Source organism: Sciurus carolinensis, chromosome 3 (genome assembly GCF_902686445.1).
Source record: "Sciurus carolinensis chromosome 3, mSciCar1.2, whole genome shotgun sequence".
Taxonomy (NCBI): Eukaryota; Metazoa; Chordata; class Mammalia; order Rodentia; family Sciuridae; genus Sciurus; species Sciurus carolinensis.
Genome location: NC_062215.1, coordinates 179,192,669 through 179,217,349, shown reverse-complemented (window position 1 = coordinate 179,217,349; position 24,681 = coordinate 179,192,669). Strand labels below are relative to the sequence as shown.

The 24,681-nt window shown below is 53.5% G+C and overlaps 1 protein-coding gene across 6 annotated transcripts in view; it reads left to right on the top strand.

The window, feature by feature from the left end:
* Nucleotides 1-24,681, top strand: part of Iqca1 (IQ motif containing with AAA domain 1) — a 129,337-nt gene that overhangs the window by 87,701 nt on the left and 16,955 nt on the right. For all 6 annotated transcript variants that reach the window (XM_047545769.1, XM_047545767.1, XM_047545768.1 and 3 more), the window contains 4 exons: nt 1,776-1,858; nt 9,963-10,070; nt 13,394-13,593; nt 23,912-23,998. In XM_047545769.1, coding sequence (XP_047401725.1) covers nt 1,776-1,858; nt 9,963-10,070; nt 13,394-13,593; nt 23,912-23,998 — 478 coding nt within the window. The remainder of the gene's footprint in view (nt 1-1,775; nt 1,859-9,962; nt 10,071-13,393; nt 13,594-23,911; nt 23,999-24,681) is intronic.

The window sequence follows — 24,681 nt, the reverse complement described above, 5'->3', positions numbered from 1 at the left end:
GTTCAAAAATAGAGATGCCTGGCATCTCCTTCCTGAGAGACTTTGCACTCTGATTCTGAAGAGCCTGTGCCTCTGCACTGAGCTCTGCCCGGACACCGTAAGGCAACTTCTGATTCTCCCATCAAAGCAATGCTTAAGCCAGCACTTTTGTCGTAGTTTAAGGTAGTTTTGAAAATTCTTTATTCCATAACAAAATTTCAGTTCACTGGAAAAAAAAAATCCAAATGTAGGTTTGTGTTTGGATCTTCCTAATATATTTTGTTTCAATAAATTTACAAAATCTTCTTGAATTTTATATAAATATGTTAGGCCTGTTCTAGTTAACTTTTTTGCTGCTGTGACCAAAAGACCTGACAAGAACCGTTTCAGACGAGGAAGAGTGTATTTGGGGGCTCACAGTTTCAGAGGTCTGAATCCAGCCAGACAGCCACCTCCTTTGCTCTGGGCCAGATGAGGCAGAGCATCATGGCAGAGGGTGTGGCAGAGGGAAGTACCAGGAAGCAGAGAGAAAGACTTCTCCTCCCTTAAAGGACAAAACATATTCCCCAAAGGCACACTTCCAACGACCCATATATTCTAGCCACACCCCACCTGCCTACAACTACCACCCAGTTAATCCTACCAGGGGATTAATGCACTGAGTAGGTTAAGGTGCCCCTAACCCAATCACTTCACCCCTAAACTTCCTTATATTGTCTCACACAAGCTTTGGGGGGACATCTCACATCCAAACCATAACAATGCCTATGTTATGTGTTTATAATAAGAATTCAGGTTAAAACACTGTAGTTAATATTTCTTTGATATAAATCAGATACTGTTATCCCAAATTCCATTACCATTAACCCTTCCTTAATTTTCACCAGAGGGCATTTTAAATCTATTTTAAATCTGTTGAAGATTTTAAATCATGCTATTTTAAATCTGTTGAACACTCGAGGTCACTGATTAACATCAGTCCCAATAGTACAGACCTTCCTGGGTCTCTTTTAATCACTCACTTGGATCACAGAACAGTGGAAGAACTGTTAGAAAATAACTTCATCTAAAATTCCGAACCAATAGAAAGACACAGTCAGGGTGGAGGAAAAGACAAGTCAGAGCCCCTCGAAGGCCCATGCTGAACAGCATCTGAGGGCGACCTACCAGGATTCCGGCAAGCCAAACCCCAGCTGACCTCGCTGGGGTTCCAGCCGCTAAGGGGGACACTGTGTCCGTTTTTGCTCAACTGGCATGAAGTACCGTGTTCTGGCTCTGTGCCAGGCTCCTCTTGGGAAGTCATTTTGGCACCTGTGAAAACTGCACGTCTCCCACGTGAGGGTGCCCTCCAGCCCAGGCCTCGATCCTTGTCTTTATTTCCTTTAAACTGTGATGCTCCTAGGTTAATAGGAAACATAAATTTCACAAAGGGTTAATGATTTACCACTGCTGGCAGATGCTAGCTGGATATTGCATTCCCTGTACTGGCTAATTTCTAATTCACATCTGTGCGATCATAAAGAGTGGTGGAGATATGACTGGCCTCAGACACCCCAGGATAGAGTCCTTATGGACAGGAAACACTCGATAGTCACCTGGATGAATGAAAGTATTGTTTTTTAAAGCTTAATTTATCCCCTAAATCGTAGGAATACCTAAAAACTCCATTCATTTTCATACATGCAAACACACTTTGAATAGATGAGGTTGAAGTTCTTTGCACATGTGTTGATTGACAGAAATACTGCTGATCCCCTGCGTGTGCTGATGGTACAGATGATCTGCTTTGTCCCCAGGACCATCGAGTCTCTATTCAAGGAGCTGGTGGAAGAAGGCCTGCTGATCCAGGCTCAGAAAGTCAACCTCTCTGATTACATTGGTAAAGTACACCAAGAGCAAGCATGTGTGTGTCCCATGGCACCACTGGGGACCTGTGGTCCTACAGTGGGAAATAGGTCTCATCTGAGTCTTTGTCCAAACCAGAGTTCAGCCCATGGTAGCCTTTGGTAAGTGTTCATCACACTGAGTTGATCTGAATAGCCTAAGAGGATGCTGTGAACTGATAGGGCCTCCTAAGACCCTGGGTCCAGTGCTGCCCCTAACTTGGCAGAAGCAGGATTCTGAAACCTGCTGGCACATTCTTTCTGGCGTAACCTGAGGAGGAAATGGACTGTTCATGCTTTCATGATGAAACAGTGCCCGGGGCTGCCCCAGTTGCTTCCACAGTCCTCAGCCCTCCCAGGACAGGGGAGGCAGAGAAAAGGAGGTGCAGACCTGTGTTTCACAACTTTCAACTAATGTTTTCCGTTGATTTTTTTAAACAATATTATAACCTAGAAACACAAAGCTGAAGATGCCTCAAAACTCAACCCCCCTAATGGCGACATTGTGTTCTCCTGGAGAAACTCCCTTCGGTGAGCAGGGACATTCTCCTGCGGAGACAGAGTCTGCTCCCTGACGTATAACTGGCACTCAGCTTCCCTGGTCCTGATAATGTCCTTCACCACTGTCTTTCTCCGTTCAAAGCCCCTCCAGGGCATGTGTGTGATTGTGAATCTCGTCATGCCCCTGGGACTCCTTTTATCTGGATGTTTCCTGGCCTTGTTCAAGCTTGTGCAGCTCGGCCGTTCTGGGACTCAGCTGCTTTGCAGACTATTCCTCAGCTGAATTGCTTTGATAGGTTCCTCATCGTTTGATTTAGGTCAAACATTTTTCACTGGAAAACTTCAGATAATGCAGTGTCCCTCTTAGTGTTTCCCACTGGGGCACATGGTGCTACTCTGTCCCATCACTAGTGACATCAAGCGGAATCATGTGGCAAAGGTGCTGTCCCCAGACTTTCCCATAGGGAAGCTCCATCTTCTTCATTATAACCACAGAATGACCTATGGGGTCACACTGGGGGCTCTGGAGATTCCATCCCCGCAGTCTCTCTCTCAAACATGGTGACTTTTGTCTGCATCAGCCATCACTGTGATAGTGGTAAAATGGGGTCCTTTGCCCACCCCTCCTCCTACACAGCATACAGACCATTCTTTTGTAAGAATGTATGGAACCTTTTTAAATTGTGGTATCAGTGTGGACACATAAAATCTCTTTTTGTTCAGTGTATTATAATATGTAGTATTATTCGCTCTAAATGAGCAACTAGACAGAAAAAAATCCACAGACTCCCTTACTCCTAAACTAAATGATAGGATTTGCTCTTGAGCCCCAAAGTACAGGCCTTTGGGGACACTGAAAGACCTGAGAACAACAGAGCCTCAAAGTGACCAGCCAGCACTCACTGAAAAATACAGTGGACTGGGCAAGAACCAGAGCTGAAGCTGAGAGGGGCTTTGCCCATGTCCAGGGAAAATCAGTGCAAAGGGCCAGGGGTTGAAACAGCCCACACCTGGCAAACTCTTTGGAGTAACCTCCTCCATGCCCTTCCTAGACAGGCCCCCAAACCAAGGAAACTCTTGGGAGTAGAACCAAAAGTGAGCACAACAGGGAAAATATGGAACAGAGAAGAAGAGCAGCACTGGGGGAGAGGATCAGAGCCAGAACATCTTTTAGAAATAAGTCATGCATTTCCTCATTTGTGATTACAACAGAAAAGGGAGATTTGCAAAATCAGAAAAGCCATTCTGAGCCACATCTTCTAAAAAAAGTAGACAAGTAACTCACTCAAAAATTCTAGCAACAGAAAAGTTCAAGGTCAAAGCCCACATATAATTATCTTAAGAAAAATGAGAAAAGTCAGCATCTCAAAAAGACATTCCCATAAATCAGATCTATATGGGACAAGCTAATGTACATTAAAATTATAGAAGACCTGTAAGAACAGCATTAACTAGAATTAGAAAAACTCAGGAATTAGGTGACAAAACTCAAAAAAGAGTATTAATAAAGGAAAAAATGTTTTAGAAGAAAACTGATTTAGATACGAGACTTCTTAAAGGTAACAAACAATGCTTTAGGAGAAATAAAAGATAAAAGAAATTTTTAAAATAAAATTAGAAATGAAGAGATTTTTAAAAATTCAAAAGAACATACCAAATATTGAAAACAGACAAAGAAGATCCAACATATGAATAACAAGTCCCTGAAGAAGAGCCCAAGTGAAACAGCAGAACACTAAGGAACTGTAACTCAAGAGGCTTGCTTTAGAAAGGCATGAGCACCACGTCATGAAAGGCCACACTGTATCCAGGACCATGCACTCAGATTTACCAACACCAAGGCATACTCTGTAAAAGTGCCCTGGGGAATCTGTGACTCATAAAGGAAAGGAAATTAGATCAGCAGCAGGCTTTTCAACAGCAGCACTCTATATCAGAAGTAAGTGGAGCCACATCTTTAAGGCAGTCAAGCACCGTAAATAAAATCCGAGGATTTCGTACCCACCCAAATTCATGTTCACATATACAGGACACAATCTCATAAATATGCAAGAACTCAGAATATTTTGCCAGTGCACCCATCCTGAGGCAGTGACTACAAGCAATGGAAAATGAGTAGAGAGATCTTGACCCCAAGGCTGGTGGCAACATGCAGGGCATACTCACTTCTGAACCCAGAGACCAAACAGTGCCGCTAGGCAGAGCATGAGTGAAGGGTGCCGTCTGCTCTGACCCTGGGTCTGAGACGGCCACAAGAGCTGAGAAGGAAAAGCTAGTTAGTACACACAAGGACTTAGCCTTGTCAGTTATCCTGGGCTGTCTGGTCTGGTTAGCTGGACAACGTGTCTGCGCGTGGAGTGTGGTGTTGCCGCCCACAGCAACAATCCCGCGGGAATTTATCGGAGGTGGACTGGGAATGAACTACTTCTATTATCTTTTTCTGGGCTGCTTTAGTTTATAGAGGAAGAGAGGCTTGCTTAGAGGAAGAGAGGCTATGCTTTCAGAGGTGCTACTTCTTAGAGGTCTGCTGCTTCTTAGAGTTGCGTCTTAGTGGTGTGTCCTACATCCTATCAGAGGTGCTGCTTATCAGAGGTGCTTCCTATAGGTGCATTCTTAGTTCTCTTCCCAGGTGAGGAGAATGTCTTCTATACACTAAGGCAGCCAATCAGCTTAGGATTAGTAGCACGATTAGAGCACGCGCCACGGTACCAATCAAGAATGAATGAGAAACATGTGTTGACCTTGAGCGCTGAAGAGACACCAAACAATCAGGCAAAAGGTCATGAGAGATCACACCATGTTAACACTAATTATGTGCCACCTCTTGGTCCAATGCCAGCTGCCATCCTAGAGCCACTTAAACATGTCTCCACATCATGGTGTGGGATAAGGCAGAAGAGAAGTTACCATGACCTGCCACCCACACCCCTGTGTCCTTGAAGACTTGAGAATGGGCCGTATGTGTAATGCCGATGGAGCTGAGGGAAATGGAACCCCACTCTCACCTCACAGGGTGCTTCTGTCACACACTCCAGCAGAGCACGGCTGCAGCTCGCAGGAGCTGATGGTTACTTTTTAAGATTTTGTGGGGCAACCATGACACATACCAGGGTCCATGACCTTCCCAGCTCTGTCCAGTGGAAACACCTGGAAAGAATGACCAACCTGCTAGCCACAAAAGCCCCTGGCCTTCTGGTTGTGGTCTTGAAACACTGTCTCCCACTAAAGCCAGTACCACTGGAGAAATGGCGAGTGCCAGACAGGACAGGAGACTCAGAGAGGAGCCTGAGATCCCTCCTGTTAGATGGCAACAAAGCTGTCAAGACCACCAGGTTCACGGCAGAAAACAGATTGAAGAAACGTGTTTATGAAGGAGACACGTTGGCAACAGTTGAAGGAAACAAGAGGGAAGTCCTTGGGCCAAGGATGGGACATCCCGAGCTCAGGAGGGATAAGAAACCCAGCACCAAAATCCATAAAATGTTTTTATTCCAAAGTTCAAAATGACATTTAAAAAACTAATTGGTCATCTGCAGTATGACTGAAGCCCGTTTACTGCCTTACAGACTGGCAGGTAAGGACTCAGGCAGCTGCTCTGCGCGTCCTGCACCACCGGCACCTCAGCCGTAGGGGAGGGCCTCTTCTTTTTCAAAGTCATCCCTGCGCACCAGTGAAACCAGCGGGGCTGAACCCCGACTGTGGTGCCCACAGACCCAGCTGCCCATCTGGTGTGGGCGGACGTGACGGGAAAACCTCCCAGCTTCATTGTCTTGGGGTCTCGTTGCTTTGGTGCCTTGGGTGGAGGTGGGTGCTCTCCCCGTCCTTCACGCCCCGCCCTCGGGTTTGGCCCGAGCAGGCTGGAGGAGGACTTGAGGTCTGGACACTTCTTTGCTCATTGGTCCCCGGCTCCCTGACCCCTTCCTGGTTTTGGAACAGAGTGCCAGAGCCTAGAGGTTCCTCCACCAGCCCGGCTGGTCAGACTTCCCACCTTAGGGAAGCCGGAATCAAATAACTGCAGGCACCTCCGCTCAGTCCGATTCCCTGATTTTGATTTACTTTTTTGTTTTCTCTGTAACACGGTCACACAGAGGTTGGGCCTGGCGGTTCCTGAGCAGCCTGCTCTCTGGGGGCGGAGTGCTCAGGGCCTGGTTTCTCCTGCATGGGGTCATGAGAGCAGCCTGCGGGTTGTGCTTCCCTGGCTCCTCCTCCATGCTTCCCAGGGCTGGGAGTCACTCTCAGATTCAGGATCTGCAGTCCTGCCCCCTCCCAGCACCTCCCAGATCCCTGCCACCCTCCCTGTCACAGCGGGTCAGGCTGCAAGGGGTGGAAGAGGAGAGGACAGAACCAGAGACGGGCGAGCCTGCCTGCAAACCTAAGACCTTCCTCCCGGCCTCTTGCCTCTGCAGCTCACCAGCCCGCACCCCTCCCGGTCCTCACTCTACCCCTGTCCCGCCATCCAGCTCCAGGAACTGGCCTGTGCCCAGGAGGCCCTACTCTGAGGTGTGCAAGAAATACCACGTTTCCTTGTTTTCTTCAAAGTTCTTAATTTGGCTGCACAACTCCCGGATTGCCAAGGTTACACAAACCCAGCCCTGCTCAGGAGCCCCACCGCACTCCTAGAGACCAGCAAGCTTCCCTGCTCCCAGGTGGGACCAGCATGCTACAGAGACATTCTGGACACCGGTGCCCATGAAGACCCCTGGGCCACCAGGATGCTGCCGGACCCTGGCCAGGCTGGGCTTCTCCCAGGCTCCACCTCCGGCTCTCCCTCCTCTCAGGACTCCTGCTACGTCTGATCCTCCAGTGGCACTGCTACAGGGTGGGGCCGTGGCAGCCACTGCCTGGGGAGATCCCTGTGGGTTCTGAGCAAGCGGCAGCAGAGCCCCCTGGCCAGCCACCAGCTACCCTTCCTGCTGCCACCAGTCTTCTGTCCACTCAGGGCATTCCCGTGAAGAAGGCTGTTGGCTTTGTGGTGCCCCATATGTGCCTCCCGCCCCGTCTTTGTCACAGAAGCATAAGGCACAGAGAGGCACTGCCCTGAGAGGGGAGAGAGAACAGCACAAATCGCTGTCCCCTAGGTGATCCTGCAGCACCAGGCTTTAGCAACTGCTGCACTCAGTTGAAAACTGACCAGTCCTGTTGTGTTTTCTGTGTTTGCCTCGAAGTCCTTCCCCTGCCCAGAAGAACAGGAGGCTCAGCGGGCTCCCGAGTGCCCATCCCAGGCTCTGATTCAGGTCCTATGCACAAGGACCAGGTGCTGGGATCCTCCCACGTGGCTCCCATGCACAGTCTTGGCAGAGCCACTGCAGCAGAAAGGACACAGGGTCACTGAGACGCTGAGACGTGTGAGTGTGGTCCTCACCATTGAGGGGCTCTGCGCAGGAGCCAGCACACCTGGCTTTCCTAACTTTGCCTGGTCCCCAGAGCCACCTGAGGTCTTGGCGTGCAGGCACCGGATGGGGCCGCGGATCACCATCCAGCAAGTCCCCATGTGCCTTTTGGAAGCCGATGGCCAAGGAGCACCCTGTTTCCGAGGAGCCTCCTGTGCCCTCTCACCCACGTCTGAGGAACCTGTTTAAGGAGCCAGTGTTTTTGAATAGAAGTTTCCATTTCCCTTCTTGACGCTGTGTTAGGCACAGTGGGAACATGAGGGTCTAATTCTGTCCTTATTTGGGGGATGTTTTTATTTCTCAGTTCCGGGCTCTTCTGCTGATTCTCTTCGACTGTTTGCTCATCGGGTACCCATGTGGTAGGATCACCTTGACAAACCGTGGCTGACTTGAGGAGCACAGGCCGGTGGCCTGGGGTCCTGGGGGCCCGGAGGCCAGTGGCAGGTGCACGGGAGTCTTTGGTGTGAAGGGTCGTCGCCGTCTCTGCCTTCCTCTGGGCGTGGCATTCCCCTTTTGGTGCCTGTGTCTGTGCCCAAAGTCAGCTTTTTATGAGGACACCAGTCCTGTGGGGTTTGGGCTCCACCCTGATGATCTCATCCTCACTAAACGCATCTGCCGCGACCCTGTTTCTGAGTAAGGTCGCATACTGAGGTTCTGGGATGAGGAACTGCCCAGGACAGGGCTCAGCCACAGCACGGTCCCTGTTTCTCCCCTGTCTCGGGAGTCTTGGCCCTTTCTCTTGTCTTCTATCTCAAATACCTTTTCTGCTGTTGTCCTCGTCCCTCCCTTACGGAGGTCTGGTACCTGTGCAGGGAATCCAGAACTTTCTGATCTCTGAAGTGGACGGGAGGAAAGATACGGCTCCCATCCTGGGCAATCACCAAACTCATGCTTGGAGCAGCCGGAGCCTCGAAACTCGGCAAACTCCCCCGGCGAGTTGGCGCTTCCGCAGTATCAGAACCAACACTCCCTAATCCCATTTTATATGATCTGCTGAAATAAAGTCCATTAGGTTCTGGAAATGTGGTGTGTGGGGACATTAACATGGGCTTACATAGCAGGAGAATCCCGGTCCCTTCCGTGTCCCCTCCAGTGTCGTGTGTCCTGTTAATAAGGGCTGGGCTGAAGGGGTGCTGCGGGCTCTCTCTACTGTGTAGGCTAAAGTGACCACTCTGGCATTTGTTACCTGCTCATTAAAGAGCAGCCAGGCCGTGGTGGGGCCTTAGTCATCACTCGCTCCCACCCTCAGCACCGTCACCCTGGTCAAGGGCTCTCATTCAGAGGCCTGCCCTCCACACTGAAGCAGTGACCATTATCTGAATTTTACGCCTACTGCTATTAGTGTTTGCACGTGTGCAAATCCACTTTTCACACTTTCTGTAAGTCATGTGCACAAGAACGTGCTGTTGAGTCCCTTCAACCTGCCCAGCCCCAAGCTCTGAGTCAGTGCTCGCTAGAGGAGGCAGCTGCAGGAGAGAACCCAGACGCTGCGGCTCTTCACGAGTAGCTTTACTCCAGACTCAGACACAAATCAAGAGCATCGTATGATCATACGGAGGTCCATCCTTATGACAAATGGAGACAGCCAAACTAATTTTCTTGGTGACCTTATCTAAATTAGTTAGAAAATAACACTTCAGATTTATGGCTGGTTACAATTAAGCCCTTTGATATCTTCTAATTAAACCTGTAGAGATTTATTTCTGTATTATTCCTTTGGCAATCCTTTAAAAATGATAAAAATGTAAATGAATCTTACCCTCAAAAGGAGATGTTTCTATTTATCCTAAATTAGACTCCTTCCCTTCCTTTCAAATGACTGCATTTCAGATTTCAGATTTGCACTGCTCCAAAGCAGATTCCACATGGGTCTGAAACAATTTATTGTGCAAACGTTATATATAATCTCTAGGAACATAAATAAAACAGAACCCACTGAAATTTAGCTTTCTTTGCATACCAAAACTTTATCTCATATCCCAGAGCCCAGTATTCAAATGTCGTTTGTTTAGCTATTGGGTTGGGGTGGTCACCAGCCTACTTCCCAGTTACTACAGTGCTGTCTCAGGTGGCTCTTCAAACCTTCCTCTGAGACAAGACTTGGTCTTCACAATGCATCTCCATATCCCCACAGTTGCCCTGGGGTGTTAAATGTGTGTTCTCTGACCATTTGTCCTTCTGTTACTGATCCCCTCTTCCTTCCTCCCAGGTGAGTACAGCTACCTGGGGACCACGCTCCGCCACGTGTCCATAGAGCCCATGCCTTCCCTCCTGGACGTCAGACAGCTGATCGCGCTGTACGGGATCCTGCCGCTAGGTAAGGACCACTGTTCCTTTCCACACGCGGCTGGCCCCAGTGCAGGCTGTGACCGCAGCTCCCGTTGGCCACTGAAAGCGCTTTGCGGCTTCACCTCTCCTACTGAGATTTCTGAGCAGGCCTCACTGCCCTTCGACAGTGGGTGCCCAGCACAGGGAGATACTCCGGGAGGGCCCTTCTGCCTGTCTGTGTCTGGGCTGAGGACGTCCAGGCAGTCAGCTGGATAGAGAATGGCTAAAGAAGAACCTCAGTAAAGTGAGCGGAATCAGAGGAAGCGCTAGGGTGTCCGCAGGCCTTTTGCCCTTGAGCTTCTTCATTGGTCCTGAGCAGAGACAGCCTCGGGTCCCCAGGCTCACCTAAGGCTGGGTCTCCCTAAGGTCCACCCTCACAGCTAGCTGCAGTTCACCATGCTTCCTTAGCCTATTGTATATGATGTGAGTAAATGTACTGGGGGGCAACATAATTCAGCGTCGGCAACACGTAATATTCACAGGGTCAAGGTAAATAAGATAGCAGATTGGACCTCACACACCGGAGCCCACAGGGCGGGCGGGAACCTGACACACAGGGGCGTGGACACAGGGTGTTTCTGGGGTGTTCCGAAAGCTTCCGTGAAGGGGGCCCAGGAAGTGCCACCCAGCCCTCCATCACCCAGGAGCCTGCTGTCCATCCTGCGCGGCCCTTCTGAGCACGGACCTCATGGGACTTTGGCTCTCCCCACAGAGGTTTTGTTCTGAGTGTCTGGAATGTTTAAGAAGCTTCGGGTACTTAATTTAAATCTCATGCATTACCTGCAGACCAGAGCCACCCGGGAAGACCTCGGCAGCCCTTCACCTGGCACCTGCCGCTTGCTGTAATGGGGAGGGGCAGGGGCTCACGTGTTGAAAACACGGTATCCAGTTACAGAAGAATGTACGTTTCTTGCTTTGGGGGCTGTGATTATTCAGCGCTCAGTGGTGGCCACTGCCCCGACCAGCAAACCTAGCCATTCACAGAAGCCATATGGCCATCACACCAGGCTAGGAAACAGCCCCATCTTGGGCTCCCAAGACCAGACTTGAGGCTCCAAAGCCACCTGGGTGAGTAAGAGAGAGCCTGGTGTCTGGTTCCCTGAGCAGACACAGGAAGATCTGGGAGAAAAGGCCGGGGGTGACACTTCCTGAGCAGAAGCAGTATCCTCAGCGGGGGACTCACACCCATGGCCACTCCTCAGCAAGCCATGCAGGTGGACACCTCCTGCCTCTTATGGATTAGCAAGCACCTCCAAGATGATGAGGGTGGGGAGGCAAACCTGGATCAGGATCCGCAACACTAGCCTCCTGCCGCTCTGTAATCCTCCGCCAAACCCGAAGGGCTCCATGACCCTTAGCCACCCCACAGCAGCAGGGAGAGCTGCGGATGCAGAGCACAGGAGCCCTGCTGACTCCCAGGTCCGCCCACCCGCCTCTGGCCTCCCTGGGGCACCTGGGTCCCAGGCACAGAGGCCTTCCCTAGCCACCCGCTTCCCCTCTGAGCCATCTGCATGACCTGCTCCTTGGAACGTGACTTCAGCAGGTCCCACACACCGTCTCTGGCACCTCCTGCTGCCCCTGCCCTAGATTCTGTCCTCCTATGGTTCCTTCCTCCTGCACCTCTTCCCAGAACCGCTCCCAGCCTCTGGCCGCAGCAGTGCGCTTGGCAAGCCTGCAGTGCCAGCCACCTTTCAGGGACCCTGACAACTGGTGCCACCCTCCTCCCACCCCAGCTGTCCATCCCCAGCCACCTTGCCAGTTGGAATCACCCACCACAGGCCTATGGTCCCCTGACTGGGCACCTTCTCACAGCCCTCCTGGGGTCAGCACTGTACTGGAAACATCTATGATTGTGGTAGTTAGCTTTGGCCGGCTCTTGCCTCTTTCAGACCAGTTGTTAATGTGTTCATATTTTAATGTTTAATGTTTTCCTTTTTTTCTTTTCTTGTACAACCAAAATGTTACAGGAAATTATGTAACATATGCAAACGTGATTTTTACAGTTATCCACCATTCTCCACGTAAACCTGGAAGACAGTTTTGAACAAGTTCTCTTTAGAATGAAATTGAATAAGCATGCTTTGTTTATATTAGTGAGGGGGCAGTTGCGGCATATGGTGAAGGAGACACTGTTCTCCCTGGGAGGAGAGAGATGCCCTCCATTCCCTGTCCATTCAATACCTGGGCATGGAAGGCTGTCAAGGACCCAACTCCTTTCTCGCTGTGCCTGGTGCCTGATGCAAGCAGTAGCAACTCCTCCCAAGGAGATGGACAGTGAGGTTGAAGGCACAGGCCAGAACCTTGGAATAGCAACAGTAATTCACGTCACGTTATTACCCAGTGTCCGTCTGACTCTGCTGCCCGGCAGGATGCTGGCCAGGGCGGGAGGAGGAGCTGACGGAGGCTGTTTGCTGCCTGGGTCTAGCTCTTTCTCCTTCCTTGTATCTTCTAAGTGTCACCAAGTGCTAGGAAGGAGGGCTCCAGGGAAGCCCTGCTTGGCCCACTTGTGGCCTGTGTCTCCCCCAAGTCTGCAGGGATTTGTGCTGCTGCTGGAAAGTGGGGAACCCCTAAAGATGTAAATAAATAAAAGTAAACAAGGAAAGCTACCACAGGAGTACAGTTTACGTTGGAACTGAGGGAAGGTGTGGGAGAGAGGGGGAGAGGGAGGCACTGAGCGACCCTGACCCTGGGGCTCCAACCGAGCCCTGACGTAGATCAGCACTGTGAGCCCAGCCGCAGGAGCCGCGCCCCCAGGCCTCCCTGCTCCCAACGGTTCAGAGACAGGGCCACGTGGCGCGGGAGCCCGGAGACCCCTCAGTGAAGGGCCACTGCTGTTTTGGTTTGGATGTGAGGTGTCCCCCAAAAGCTCACGTGTGAGACAAGGCAGAGGGTTCAGAGAGGAAGCGATTGGGTTGTGAGAGCCTTAACCCAACTAGGGACTTAGTCTGATGGGATTAACTGAGTGGTGACCACGTCAGGTGGGGCGTGGCTGAGGAGGTGGGCACTGGGGCGTGGCTGGAGGAGCCACTGGGGCACTGGGGTGTGGCTGTGGGGTGTACATTTGTATCTGGAGAGCAGAATCTCTGCTTCCTGGGAGCTGGTTCCCTCCGCCACACTCCCACCATGATGTTCAGCCTCACCTCGAGCCCCAAGGAATGGAGTGGGCTTCTGTGGACGGATACCTCTGGAACCATGAGCCCCCAAAGAGCCTTTTCCTCCTCTACAGCTTTCTGGTCAGGTCCTTTTAGTCACAGCAGCACTGAAGCTGACTGAAAGGGCAGGACTGTAGAGCCTCTGCCCCGCCTGTTCCAGGGTCTGCCGCTGTGCACGAGAAAGCTCCCCTGGTGAAATCCTTGCTGTTGGCCGGGCCGTCTGGGGTAGGGAAGAAAATGCTGGTCCACGCCATCTGCACGGAGACGGGAGCCAACCTCTTCAACCTGTCCTCGGCCAACGTCGCCGGGAAGTACCCTGGCAAAAGCGGCCTGCAGATGATGCTGCACATCATCCTTAAGGTATGAGTGACGTTTCTCTGGCCCGGGTTCTCCTCCCTCTTGCAGATCACATTTTCAAGTCCTGCAGATAACTTTTTTAGGCCAGCAAGCACATCTCTCCTGAACCTCCCCATTGCCTCCTCCTGTCGGTTAATTGGTTTTCGCACCTGGCTGAGCAGCTGCAATTAGGAGCAGCCTCGTTTTCTGTGTAAACATCTACTGGGCCATCAGACCTGCCTCCCCCTGAAACGCTGGCACAGCCCAGTGAAAATTAAACCCGCAGCCTCTCCTCAGCCCGCCTCCTGGAACAGTTGGCATCAGATACCTGCACTGGGGTGTTCTCGCCCCGGGGCCTGAGCTGCTGAGCTGCTGTGCCTCCTGAGCACCAGCTCTGCTCCCAGAGTCACCCAGGATGTGAGCTGGGCAGGAAGGTGAGAACGCAGGGGTCTCGCAGGGCCTGCTTGCTAGGGCTCCGTGCGGGAGTGGTGGTGGATCAGACGTGCGTGGACGTGACAAACCCACAGCCCTGGCTCCTTCCCGGCATCCTGCTGATACAGCCCACCAAAACTGGGTGGGTGACAGGACTGGGGTTTCATCCCTTAGCCACCGTCCTCCAAATAGCAGCGATGGCTGAACGGGAGTGCCAGAGCCTCGCCCGCATGGACCTGGTCCTCTCCCTTCAGTTCTGTCAGCCATGGCCCCTCCTAGACGGAAACGCCACCATGAGATGCATCCCCTTCGCCTCAGACTCCTGGTGGCTTGGTTGTCGTTGTGAAGTGTCCCTGGAAATGACCCTCGTCTTGAAATCTGCCTGTATGTTAATATTCAAATGCATGTAGCCACCTCAGCTTCTCGTGCTTACCTTTACCATATATTTCACGCTCTTTTGTTTTCAACATATCCGTGTCTTTAAAGAGCAGCTTTGTGGATGTACAAACTTGCTTTTTCTTTTTTTTTTGGTGGGGGGGTACCAGGGATTGAACTCAAGGGCACTCAACCTCTGAGCCGCATCCCCAGCCCTGTTTTGCATTTTATTTAGAGACAGTCTCACTGAGTTGCTTAGGGCCTCGCTTTTGCTGAGGCTGGCTTTGAACTCACGCTCCTCCTGCTTCAGCCTCCCAAGCCGCTGGGATTACAGCCGTGCACCCCGGCAGGGGCCAGTCTGTGTGTGTCGACCAGTTGGTGCGTTTGCTCCACTTGTGTCGATGTCATTGTCCATTCTGCTGTGTCTCCATTTCACTCTCCATTCTCCTTTGCCCTTCTCTCTCTCTCTGCTTCTTCCTTCTTCCTTCCTTCGGGTTGATTCAGTATTTCCTGGCAGTTCGTGTCAGTCCCTCATGGTCTCGTCAGCGATGCAGCTGGCTGCATGTCGCAGGGGTTGCTCTACATGGCACCCACCGGGCTCCCCACACGGAGTCGGCGTGCCCGTCCACGTGCACAGCGGCAGCACGATCCACTGTCACCCTTGCCAGTTCGTAGCCTTCGTCTAAAGGAAAGCTGCAGTCCAGTGTTGCTGTTTTTGCATTAAGCAGCCATTTGTCTTTAAAACTCAAGAAGAAGCACCACGTCTGCGTGGGAAGAACCCGCAGCGGGTTCCTTGCGATCCACGCCCGCCTGGCCTCGCCCCACGCCAGGGTACTCCTCCGGCATTTCTTCCGGGGCACCGGTTTCTGCCGGCACCAGTTGTCCTAGCTTTCGCGTCCTTCCCTTCACACTGCCTCTCTCTCAAGGACACTCTGGCTGGACGTGGAACTCCTGCGCACACGTTCTCTCAGCACCTTGAAGACGCTGTGCAGCCACCCGGCCCTGCGGGGTGTGGAGGCCCAGCGGGCGCACACCTCCCGGGGCGCTGCTCCTCTCGGGGTGGCTGGAAGACTCTCCCTTATCCCCATCACTGCCCGTTGGACGGACTGTGCCTGGTGTTCCTGCTCTTGACTCACTGTCCACAATGAATCTGTAGCTACATCACTTACACAAACAAATTGGGGGGATCAGCACCATGAGTTCCTCAAATAATCTTTCACCCATCATCTGGCTCCTCTCCTAAAACTCCAGTTAGATATATTTTCAGCTGCTTGATATCGCTCCCTAAGTCCTGTTCCCGCTCCGATAATTTGTTACTGTGTTCGAGTTACCTACCCTTTCATCTGTCATCTCCAATCTGCTCTTAAACCCGTGGCGTGATTCATTTTTATTTTTATTTTTATTTTTGATACCTTCGTTTCTAATTCTGGAATTTGTCTTTGCTGATCGTGGTTGGTTTTCGTTTCTAAGCTGCACGTCCCCATCTGTTCATTCCCTGTGACCATCTTTCCCTCTAAGTCCCTGCACGTCGCAGTCTGCCTTGCAGATCTCACCCGCTCATTCCCACATAGCACCGTGTGGAGTCTGCTTCTGCTTGATTGCTTTCTCCTTGACCGTGGGTCACATTTTTCAGTTTCTTTGTGTGATTAATAACTTTTTACCGTATGTTAGACATTGTGGATGATATGTTGTAGAAGTTCCCTGGCATGCTGAGCGTGGTTCTGGCAGGCAATTAGCTGACTGGCTGATGAACTTGAACTTGCAGAGACTTTGTTCTCTGTTTTCTCAGCGCGGGTCTGTGTGAGTTTACCCTCAGTCCTAGGTAAGCCCCCAGCCCGGGACATGGTCTTTCTTCAGCTGCAGTGGAAGAAGTCCTGTGCCGAGCTCCTAACCGGGCAGGAGCTGTGGTGTTGGCTCAGCAATTGCAGTTTTCCAGCTGCTGTTTTTCGCCAAGCTTCCTGCTCTCTCCCACTCCGTGTGCACGCTTTGCAGGTCAGCTGCTGACCGAAGGTGAACTGGCCACTGAAACCAGGCAGCCCGACCTGTGCCCTCTGTGTGCTTAACCACCAAGCTAAGCACCAGGGTCTTAAAGGACAAGTAACAGAAACCCATCCTTTGCCCGAATGAGCCCCCAGCCTGTTTGTTCCAAACGTCAAGTGGTGCTGACTTTTGGCCTTGTCAGAAGCACACGATCATAAAGGCATGAGCAGTTTCCAAGCGTCTGCGCATCATTTCCTCTTAACTCATCAGCTCTCACAACAGCCCGGGAGGTAGGCACTCAGGCCATTCCATTTAACTGATAAGCAAACTGAGGCACAAAGCATTTTAGTAGTTCCTGGGTGGCAGTGTGACTGTATGACCCCTCGGGGTCCAACTGCAAAGCCTGGGGTTTCACAACAGCTGACACAGCCTCTGCCAGAAGTAGGGCTGCAGGCATAGCCTCCTGCTCCCGGTGTGCAGCGGGGCTCAGCCGATGACGTGATATCACGTGCTCACTCCAGGAGGCCATTTGTTCCCGCTGCTGAGAGGCTTTGTCTCAATATCAGATAAGCTATCTTGGCACTTATTAGAATGATCACAAACTGACATCATGTGGACCACAAAATGTCGGATGTCAAATTACTAAAACATGGAGCAACACACTTATCTGCCTGGGCTGCGTGTGAGAGCGTCGGACACACATCTCACTGGACTCCACCTTATTGTGTGTATAGCTGATTAATGAAAGGCACCCAGGTCCCGGGAGTGGGAGTCATCCCGTTAAAAATGTGCTCCGTGAGGCCGCCACACCCCAGCGTGACTGACGGAGCAGCTGTCTGCCTTGCCAGAGGTCGAGCTTTAATTAACCAAAGGACAGTGGGATATTCTGCTTGTGTTGGTAAGTCCAGGGCGGGAAGCCCCGTCACTGAGGTGTGAACCCAGGACACAGACCAGACCAGAGCACAGCCCAACCAGGGTCTGTGGGACTTGCCGAGGCGAAGGGGCAGCAGGACCTGATTCCTCCCCGCCTCTTCTTGTGAAGAATTCCTGCTACGGAAGTGAAGCCCGGAGAGTGAAGGGGCCACTGGAGGGGACGTCACTGGAGGGGACGTCATGGCCACACATCCGCTGGTGGCTCTGCCTCACCCACAGCCGCCTGAGCACACGGGGAAGTGGCTGGTTTATTTGTCTCACAGCCACGAAGTCAAAGCCCTTTGCGATGCCGTCAGCGGAGGATTTGTCTCTCCACGGAGCCTCCAGGCCGCACGCGGGGGAATGTGCCCTGCGAGAAACTCACGTGAACAGCTCACCGCACACGCCCCGGGCTCACGCGCCACGCAGAGAAGAAGATATGGGTCTTGGAACGTTAGAAGAATATTCAGTGAATATCTCTTAATAGGCAGCTGAGAAGTGTTTGGTATAGGATAAATATTTAAAAGTATCTCATGGACAAAGAAGCTCGCCAGTCAGGGCCATTACCCAGGACGGGCCCAGCCCGGCCTCCTCCCGTTTCCATCACAGTTCACGGGGGACAGGAGCAGAAGGGGCTCCGTTGGCCTCTAGCAGGAGAGAGGCATTTGCTAAGGACTGTTAGGCAGGCTTTTCCTTCTAACTGTGCTAAATGCGTAATGAGGTAGGGACCAATGTCCCCATTTTACAGATAAGAAGATGATACTCAAGAGTACCAGATTTGACCCAAAATACAAAAGAACCAGAGGGCTGGCATCTGCCCATAAGCCCAGGTCTGACTCTACCCCGCCATACTAGTCCCAGCTGTTCCCTGGGGAGGGTAGACTCTCCTGCCCTGCCCTTCATGGGCTTCCTGAGCCAGTCATCTGGGAACATTGAGCTGTTGAGTGCCCGAGAGTGTCCGCCAGGATCCCACTTCTCGCCTAACCCGCTTCCTGCGTGTTCCCTCTTCTCTAAGATTGGCCTGACTCTCAGGCCTCAGCAGCGTCAAGGGAGGCCAGGCAGGGGACGCACTCTGGGTCTTGGGACTGAAGTGCTCTCCTCCACGGTGGTCCTTGGCTCTCCTCCTCTTCCTGGGCACTGACCTGGCCCTCTGACCATGAGACCAGGGGCCAGGAGAACAGGGCTGAGGCGCTGCCCAGCCAGGTAGGGTGGGTGTGTGCTACCCGCCTGTGCAAGGTCAAGTTCAGCTAGGAGAATGGCAAGGCCAGCGCCAGAGCAGAGCCCGTCAGGGGGCGAGAGCGGGAGGAGAAGGCAGTCTGGTGACGCTCGAGTGTGACAGTGGAGGGGACTGTGACAGACAGCTGAGCGGCCTGCTGGGAGGAGGTCAAGGCCACCTCCACAGCGCGGTGGAGGTGGTTTCAGACTGAGGGAGGTGCAGGTAGGTGTCCAGACCTTTCGCTGTTTTGTCTGTTTGTTTTGTTTTGTCTGTTTTTTTCACAGACTTTATTTTTTAGAATGGTTTTAGATTCATGTTAAAATTGAGCTGAAACTAGAGTTTCCATGCGTTCCTGTCCCCACATGTGCACATGCCCCCTTAACACCCCACGATGGGTACCACTGAAAACCGGTGGCAGTGAGGGTCCAGGCCTCAGAGTGGCTGATGAGGCCTCTGTGTCCCCAACACTCAGTCCCAGAGAGTGTCAAAGCAGAGAAGGGCCAGAGGGAGCCCGGGAGACTCCAGCAAACCACAGAGGGAAGCGCTCGAGCTCCGGGACCCACCCGTCTGCTCCACTGGCCTCCCGAGAGAACCCCAGGACGTGCAAAGCACACACAGGTCTACTCCATCATTGACGCAGAACCAAACGCCCGCGATGGCATTTGATGGGGCTGAAGAGCCCTCTGCTGGCAATCAAAGTGAACGTTCCCAACTTGTGAAAAGTTCAATTATGAATTAATTACATTTAATTGTCCATGACCTCAAACTATCCATGGGTAATTTAGATAAAGACTTTCCATAGCTAAATGAAAATTAGGAGAGCAAAGGATACCATTTTTCATTAACAAATTGGCAGCGTTTGAAGAGTACGGGACACCAGGAAGGCACGGTTGATGGCGGGTGAGGGCCCGGCCAGCGCTGCCTTTGCTCACAGTAAGAAAAGACATCTGCCCAACACATCTGGCCACGGGTCCTGCTTCCCTCCTCCCAGGCTGCCATGCCAGGAAGACCTGCGGCTGTCCCTCCCTCCGAGGTCTTCCTTTCCCGCCTTCCTCCCATCACGCCATGGCCACACCCGTCTGCGCCGAGACTGAAGCAGGACATGCCTGGCTCCTTGGGAAGGCCTCTCGGCCGCGGCCCCTGGGATCGCTGTCCGCCTGCTCTCTGAAAGGACACTCCTCAGTCTCATGCCATGCACACCTCAGCACCCTGCCATGTGGCTTCTGTACCCTCCACTCCCACCAGGGCCACCAGTGACGACCGCAGTCCCACGCCCCCGCTGGCACTGCCCACTGTCACCGCACCTCCGCCCTGCACTCCGTCCTCGGCTGCCTCTCCTCTGCCTGTTGTCCTGGCCTAGACCCTCCTCCTACGTCAGAGGCGTCCAGGGGGCTGCCAGGACCCCTTGCAGTCCACCGCTAGAGCCTTCCGCCTGCTGCCTCCCCGGCTCCACTGCCTTCCAGCTCCTCTCCTGGACCTGCCGTCCTCCCCGCCTGCCCAGCCACCCTGGGCCCACAGCTGCCCACGCTCACCTCCTTATTCCTCCCTCAGCTGGTTCCTTTGCTCGACACCTCCTCCTCCAGGAGTCTAGCTGATTCTGAGCTCCCCTGGTGTCTGCTCCCTGCCTCCCCGTCACCCTGTCTGGCTCTCACCTGCTCCCTTCAGAAGCCTGGTAGGTCACCTCCTCGCCTTCAGACCCGCCCCTCAAGGCCCATGGTCCACACATGGCACCAGGTCTCAGCCCCAGCCCCCCCTCGGCTTCCCCACACTCCCGGGAGGGCTTTTCTGTGACAGCATGGGATTCCCGAGTAAGGTCTTCCTGGCTCTCCCTCACGTCTCGGGTACAGCAGACGGCAGTGACCATGCCTCCTCCTCCAGAAGCAGCCCACGAGCCCTGTCCGGTGCCCTGGCTCCTGCCAAACCCAGCAGGCACTTCCGGCCTCCAGCTGGACCTGGTGACCTTGGAGGTCTGTCTGCTGGCACCTGGGCTGCAGTCTCGGTCCTGTGCCCTCACCCCGGCCTCCCTCTCCACCCTTGTTTTCCCAGGCAGCCGTGAGCCTTGAGCCAGGGGCCTCCGTCACTCACCCCTTGCCCAGCACCTGGCACCTGCCCATGTGGAGTGGTCTTCACTCCACAGTCCAGGCTTATGTGGTGAGGCCAGTCTTTCTTCCCCCGAGCAGTCCTGTTTAAGCCACTAGACAATATCCAACTTACCCATGAGTCTCCATTCAGCAGCCTCTGTCCACAGATCCTCCCTCAACTTCCCAGTCTTCTGTGCTTCTCCAGAACTGCGCACGGTCAGCAGGAATCCTATGGCCACTCGCCACTCAGCTACCCCGGGGACAGGGGTGGGGACAGGAAAACCAGAGACACATTCTCAAGGACAGGACGGCGAAGGTCTTCGTGGTCTTCCTGCTGGGGTGAAAGATGACAGAGGACACAGGTCAAGGGACCAGAGGCTCTGGGAGCAGCATCTTGTCTCCATGGCAACGCCACAGTGTGATGCTGCTTAGCAGTGTGGGCTTGGGCTCAGGCAGACCAGGTCTCCCTCGGCCCCCAGTGCGGACCCGGCTGTTACTCCACCTTCACGTTGCTCTGCCTCAGTGACCCCAACTGGACTGGGGAGACACCGTGGACAGCTGGGCCCAGCAGGTGGCAGGTGGCCGGTGAGGTCAGAAGCAGTGTCCTGGGTGTGAAACACTCCACATGAACGTCGGCTGGATTAGCAGCTTCAAGGAACGCCCCTGGGACTGCCTTCCAAGCCGATCCGTGGATGGCAGCTGAGCCCTCGAAAACCTCACGCTCAGATGTCCCTGGGTGCCCCACCGTGGGAAAGCGGCCCGGGGAAGGCGTCCCACTGGGACCGCATGAGCCAAGCGCACGCCTCTTGTGGATCAGGTTCACCCGCAGCCTGCGCTGTTGAAAGCAGAAAGAGAAACGCAACGGTGAAGCGAGGGCACTCAGAGCTGTGAAGCCATTAAGAGGAGCCAGCCTGAGCAAGCAGGGCGCAGGTGTGGAGGAGAGACCGTCCTCCGCTTGCCACATGGACACGGGACAGGAAAGCCCACTGCTCTGCCCAGTACACAGCGCAGCCTAAGCCAAGGGGCCATTGTTCATGGAAAATGGTTTTCTGGTGGTCTCCCTTAGTACTAAGATGTTTAAGAAGGACCAAGGTAAGATCTTGCCTTTGTTGTTATAATGAGAAGGTTGAATAAACCCTTTCCCATGGAGCACCTGATTGTCCTATTCACTCGGGGGGCCAGAGGTAGGAGGCCTTCTGACTGCGGGGCAGCTTGTGTTGGGAGGAAGCTGGGCCGACCCTGGAACCAAGGCGGGCTTAGGTCCACCTCTGTGGCTTGGCCAGGGTCACATGGGGAACTATGAGCTCTTTGGGATGGAGAGAAGGCAGTTCCGCTTTAGTCTGGGTTGAGTCAGGAGCTTCCAGACGAAAGCACTATGGAGGGATGTGCAGCTTGGAGCTTGAGGTGACAATGTGGCATGGTCAGCACATCAAAGCCAGAGGGAAACCTGGGAGTGGACAAGGCCAGCCCTTGAGGGCACGTGAGAGGGGCACGGAGAAACCAGGGCCTTCAGAGCCAACCACCTGTATTTGAGCAGAGCGGGAGTCTGGACTGGGCCATGGACTGGGCCATGGTGGTACCTCAGCATCTGCTGGGGAACTTAGACACCACTCATGTCCAGGGCTGGGACAGGATATCGTGTTCCAGAGGACCCCCGTGACCCTAATGAGCACCACCTAGGTCACCTCCCCCAGGCTCCGGCCCGCCACTGCCCCCATACACAGCCCTGGCTTTTCTCCAAGTACCGACCACAGATGGCCACCAGCACCGCCTGGCACTGTGGCCCTCTGACTGGGTGTCCTTTCGCATGGCTTTCCTGCTTGGGTGACGCAGCTCGGGCAGAACCCACATCCTGTGCCTGAGTCCCTGCCACTCCAGCAGAAGGCTCATCGCCTAGATGTGGCCTCAGGGACAGCTCAGAGGGAGCCCTCCTCCCAAGGCCGCAGAGCCCTGCCATCCCCCGTTGCCCTCAGGTCTGGATGATGCCCGGGACTTAGGGTTTCCAGCTCCGAGGCACAGAAGTGCCTCTTAGTCTGTATCTCATGCACAGCCCTCCTTCGAGAATCACAGAATGTTTAAGCTGGAGAATCACTTAATAAGTTGCTTTGACACATCAGAGAGCTGATTTTATTAAATAAGAGATCACAGACAAGGGAGCGGGGCAGAGGAGGGGTCCCTTCATCCCGCGCGGGCACTTTGTCCCTCTTACTGAAGGACGAGCCGAGGCGGGGTGGCCTGGTGGGGCGGCGAGCTGAGAGCCGAACCTGCTGCCGGCGCCTCTCCAGCTAGGCAGCCATGCCGACGAGCAGCACCCGGCCGGAGGGCAGCGTCGGGGAGTGCCGGCAACGACACACTTGCAGTGTGGAGAGGAGAGCCACAGCGTGCTGAGGGGGGCTGGCACATGGGTGGTTCCGGCCGGTCACCACAGCAGTCCCACTGAATTCATGTCGCCTCTTCTCTAGCATCACATGCCCAGGAGAGGCGACATCTGTGCAGACTCTGGTGCCAAAAATAAACTCTCGATGGCCAGGCCAAGAAAAGCACCCACAAATGCAGGCCACCCAAATCAGCAGGCGCAGGGGTGGAAGGGAGGAGGAGAGCGTGGCTTTGGGCCAGCCGCCCATGCGTCCCCGGGGCTGCCCGTGTTCTCCAGGTGCGGGTGAGATTGCTGTGGACAGGCCTCTGCTTCAGGTGCCAGCCTGGCTCTGAGTCCTGCCTCCACCGCTTCGCAGCCCGAGCTTCGGTCCTCGAGCCGCAGGGTCCCCAGCTGAGCAGGGTGATGGCGACACCCGCCCTTGATGGGAGGAGGCATGTCAGGGCTTGGACAGCCCGTGTGCCCGGTGCCCAGCACACAGCGGCTCAGTTTCCCCCGCCAGCACTCCCTGCGTCACCACCCCACGGCCTCTGGACTGCAGTTAGCATGGGACCTCTGACTCCGTGAGCTGCCGTCCAGGAAGAGCCTGGGTCACAGAGGCGCAGCCTGATGCAGGCAGCAGAGGGCATGGCGTGGCCCCGGCACTGACGCGGGTTTTCTCCTGGCAGGCGGGCTTGAAACGAACGGGAACGGCCAGTGGCTGTCCTCAGAACTCATGCCTGTCCCTGTTCATTTCAGCAGGAAGTTACTGATTTATCACAGACCCAGTCGAGTGGAGGGTCAGGGCCCTGGGCAGTGCGGATCCATCCGGGCAGCACCGGGTGCCGGGGAGGCCTGTGCCCACCACAGTGTGGACCCCGTCTGAGCAGCACGGCAAGTGACCGTGCGTGCAATGGAGTGGCGCCCAGGGCGCCCTGGCCCTGCAACCCCCGGGGAGCCCTCAAGCCTGCCACTTTTCTCTCTCCTCTGCAGGTGGCCAGGCAGCTCCAGCCCTCCGTGGTTTGGATCCAAGACACAGAGAAAATCTTCTACAGGAAAATTCCCAACACTGAGAAGCGGGTGAGCGCCCCTCACATTCCCTGCTCTGACCTTCCCTTCCTCCCGGGGCCCCTTGCAGGGGTTCACCTCTACTTTTCCAGAAAATCTTGCCTCGTCCAGGGAAAAAGGGAGTGTGGGCTTTCAAATCTCCTGCAGTGGTCTGTCTCTGCCCAGGTCCTTTCTGCCTCTGAGAGGATCCAGGGCTCTGATCTTATGAGGCTCGATGTAGAAGAAAATGTGGAAGGAGCGGGAGGGGACTTCCGACCCAAACACGGGATTCAGAGGAAAGAAACAATTTGGAGAACTCGGCTCAGTTGCAGCCAATGGCACACACAGGAGTTATTATTAGGATTTCCTATTGTTCATAATAATAAATAACAAAAGGCCTGAAATTCGTGAACAAAGGCCGTCAACATCAAGCTCCCTGCACTGCGGGCCTCCAGGGAGCCCCGATTCGATTGCTTCCTTCCTTCTTTTCTCTCCTTTCAATGGCCCCCTCCCCCGTGCTTCCCCCCGCAAATCACCAGCAAATTTCCCACAAGTTAAAAAAAATTTGCAGAAACACATGATTGTTATTCCACATCAATTTGCACCAAAGCAAATAGTGGTTAACTGTGAATTTCTGATTAAATTCATGAGGATTTTAATCACTTTGGATCCTTATGTATTATACATCATTTTTAGCAGGTAGGGATGATTTGGAT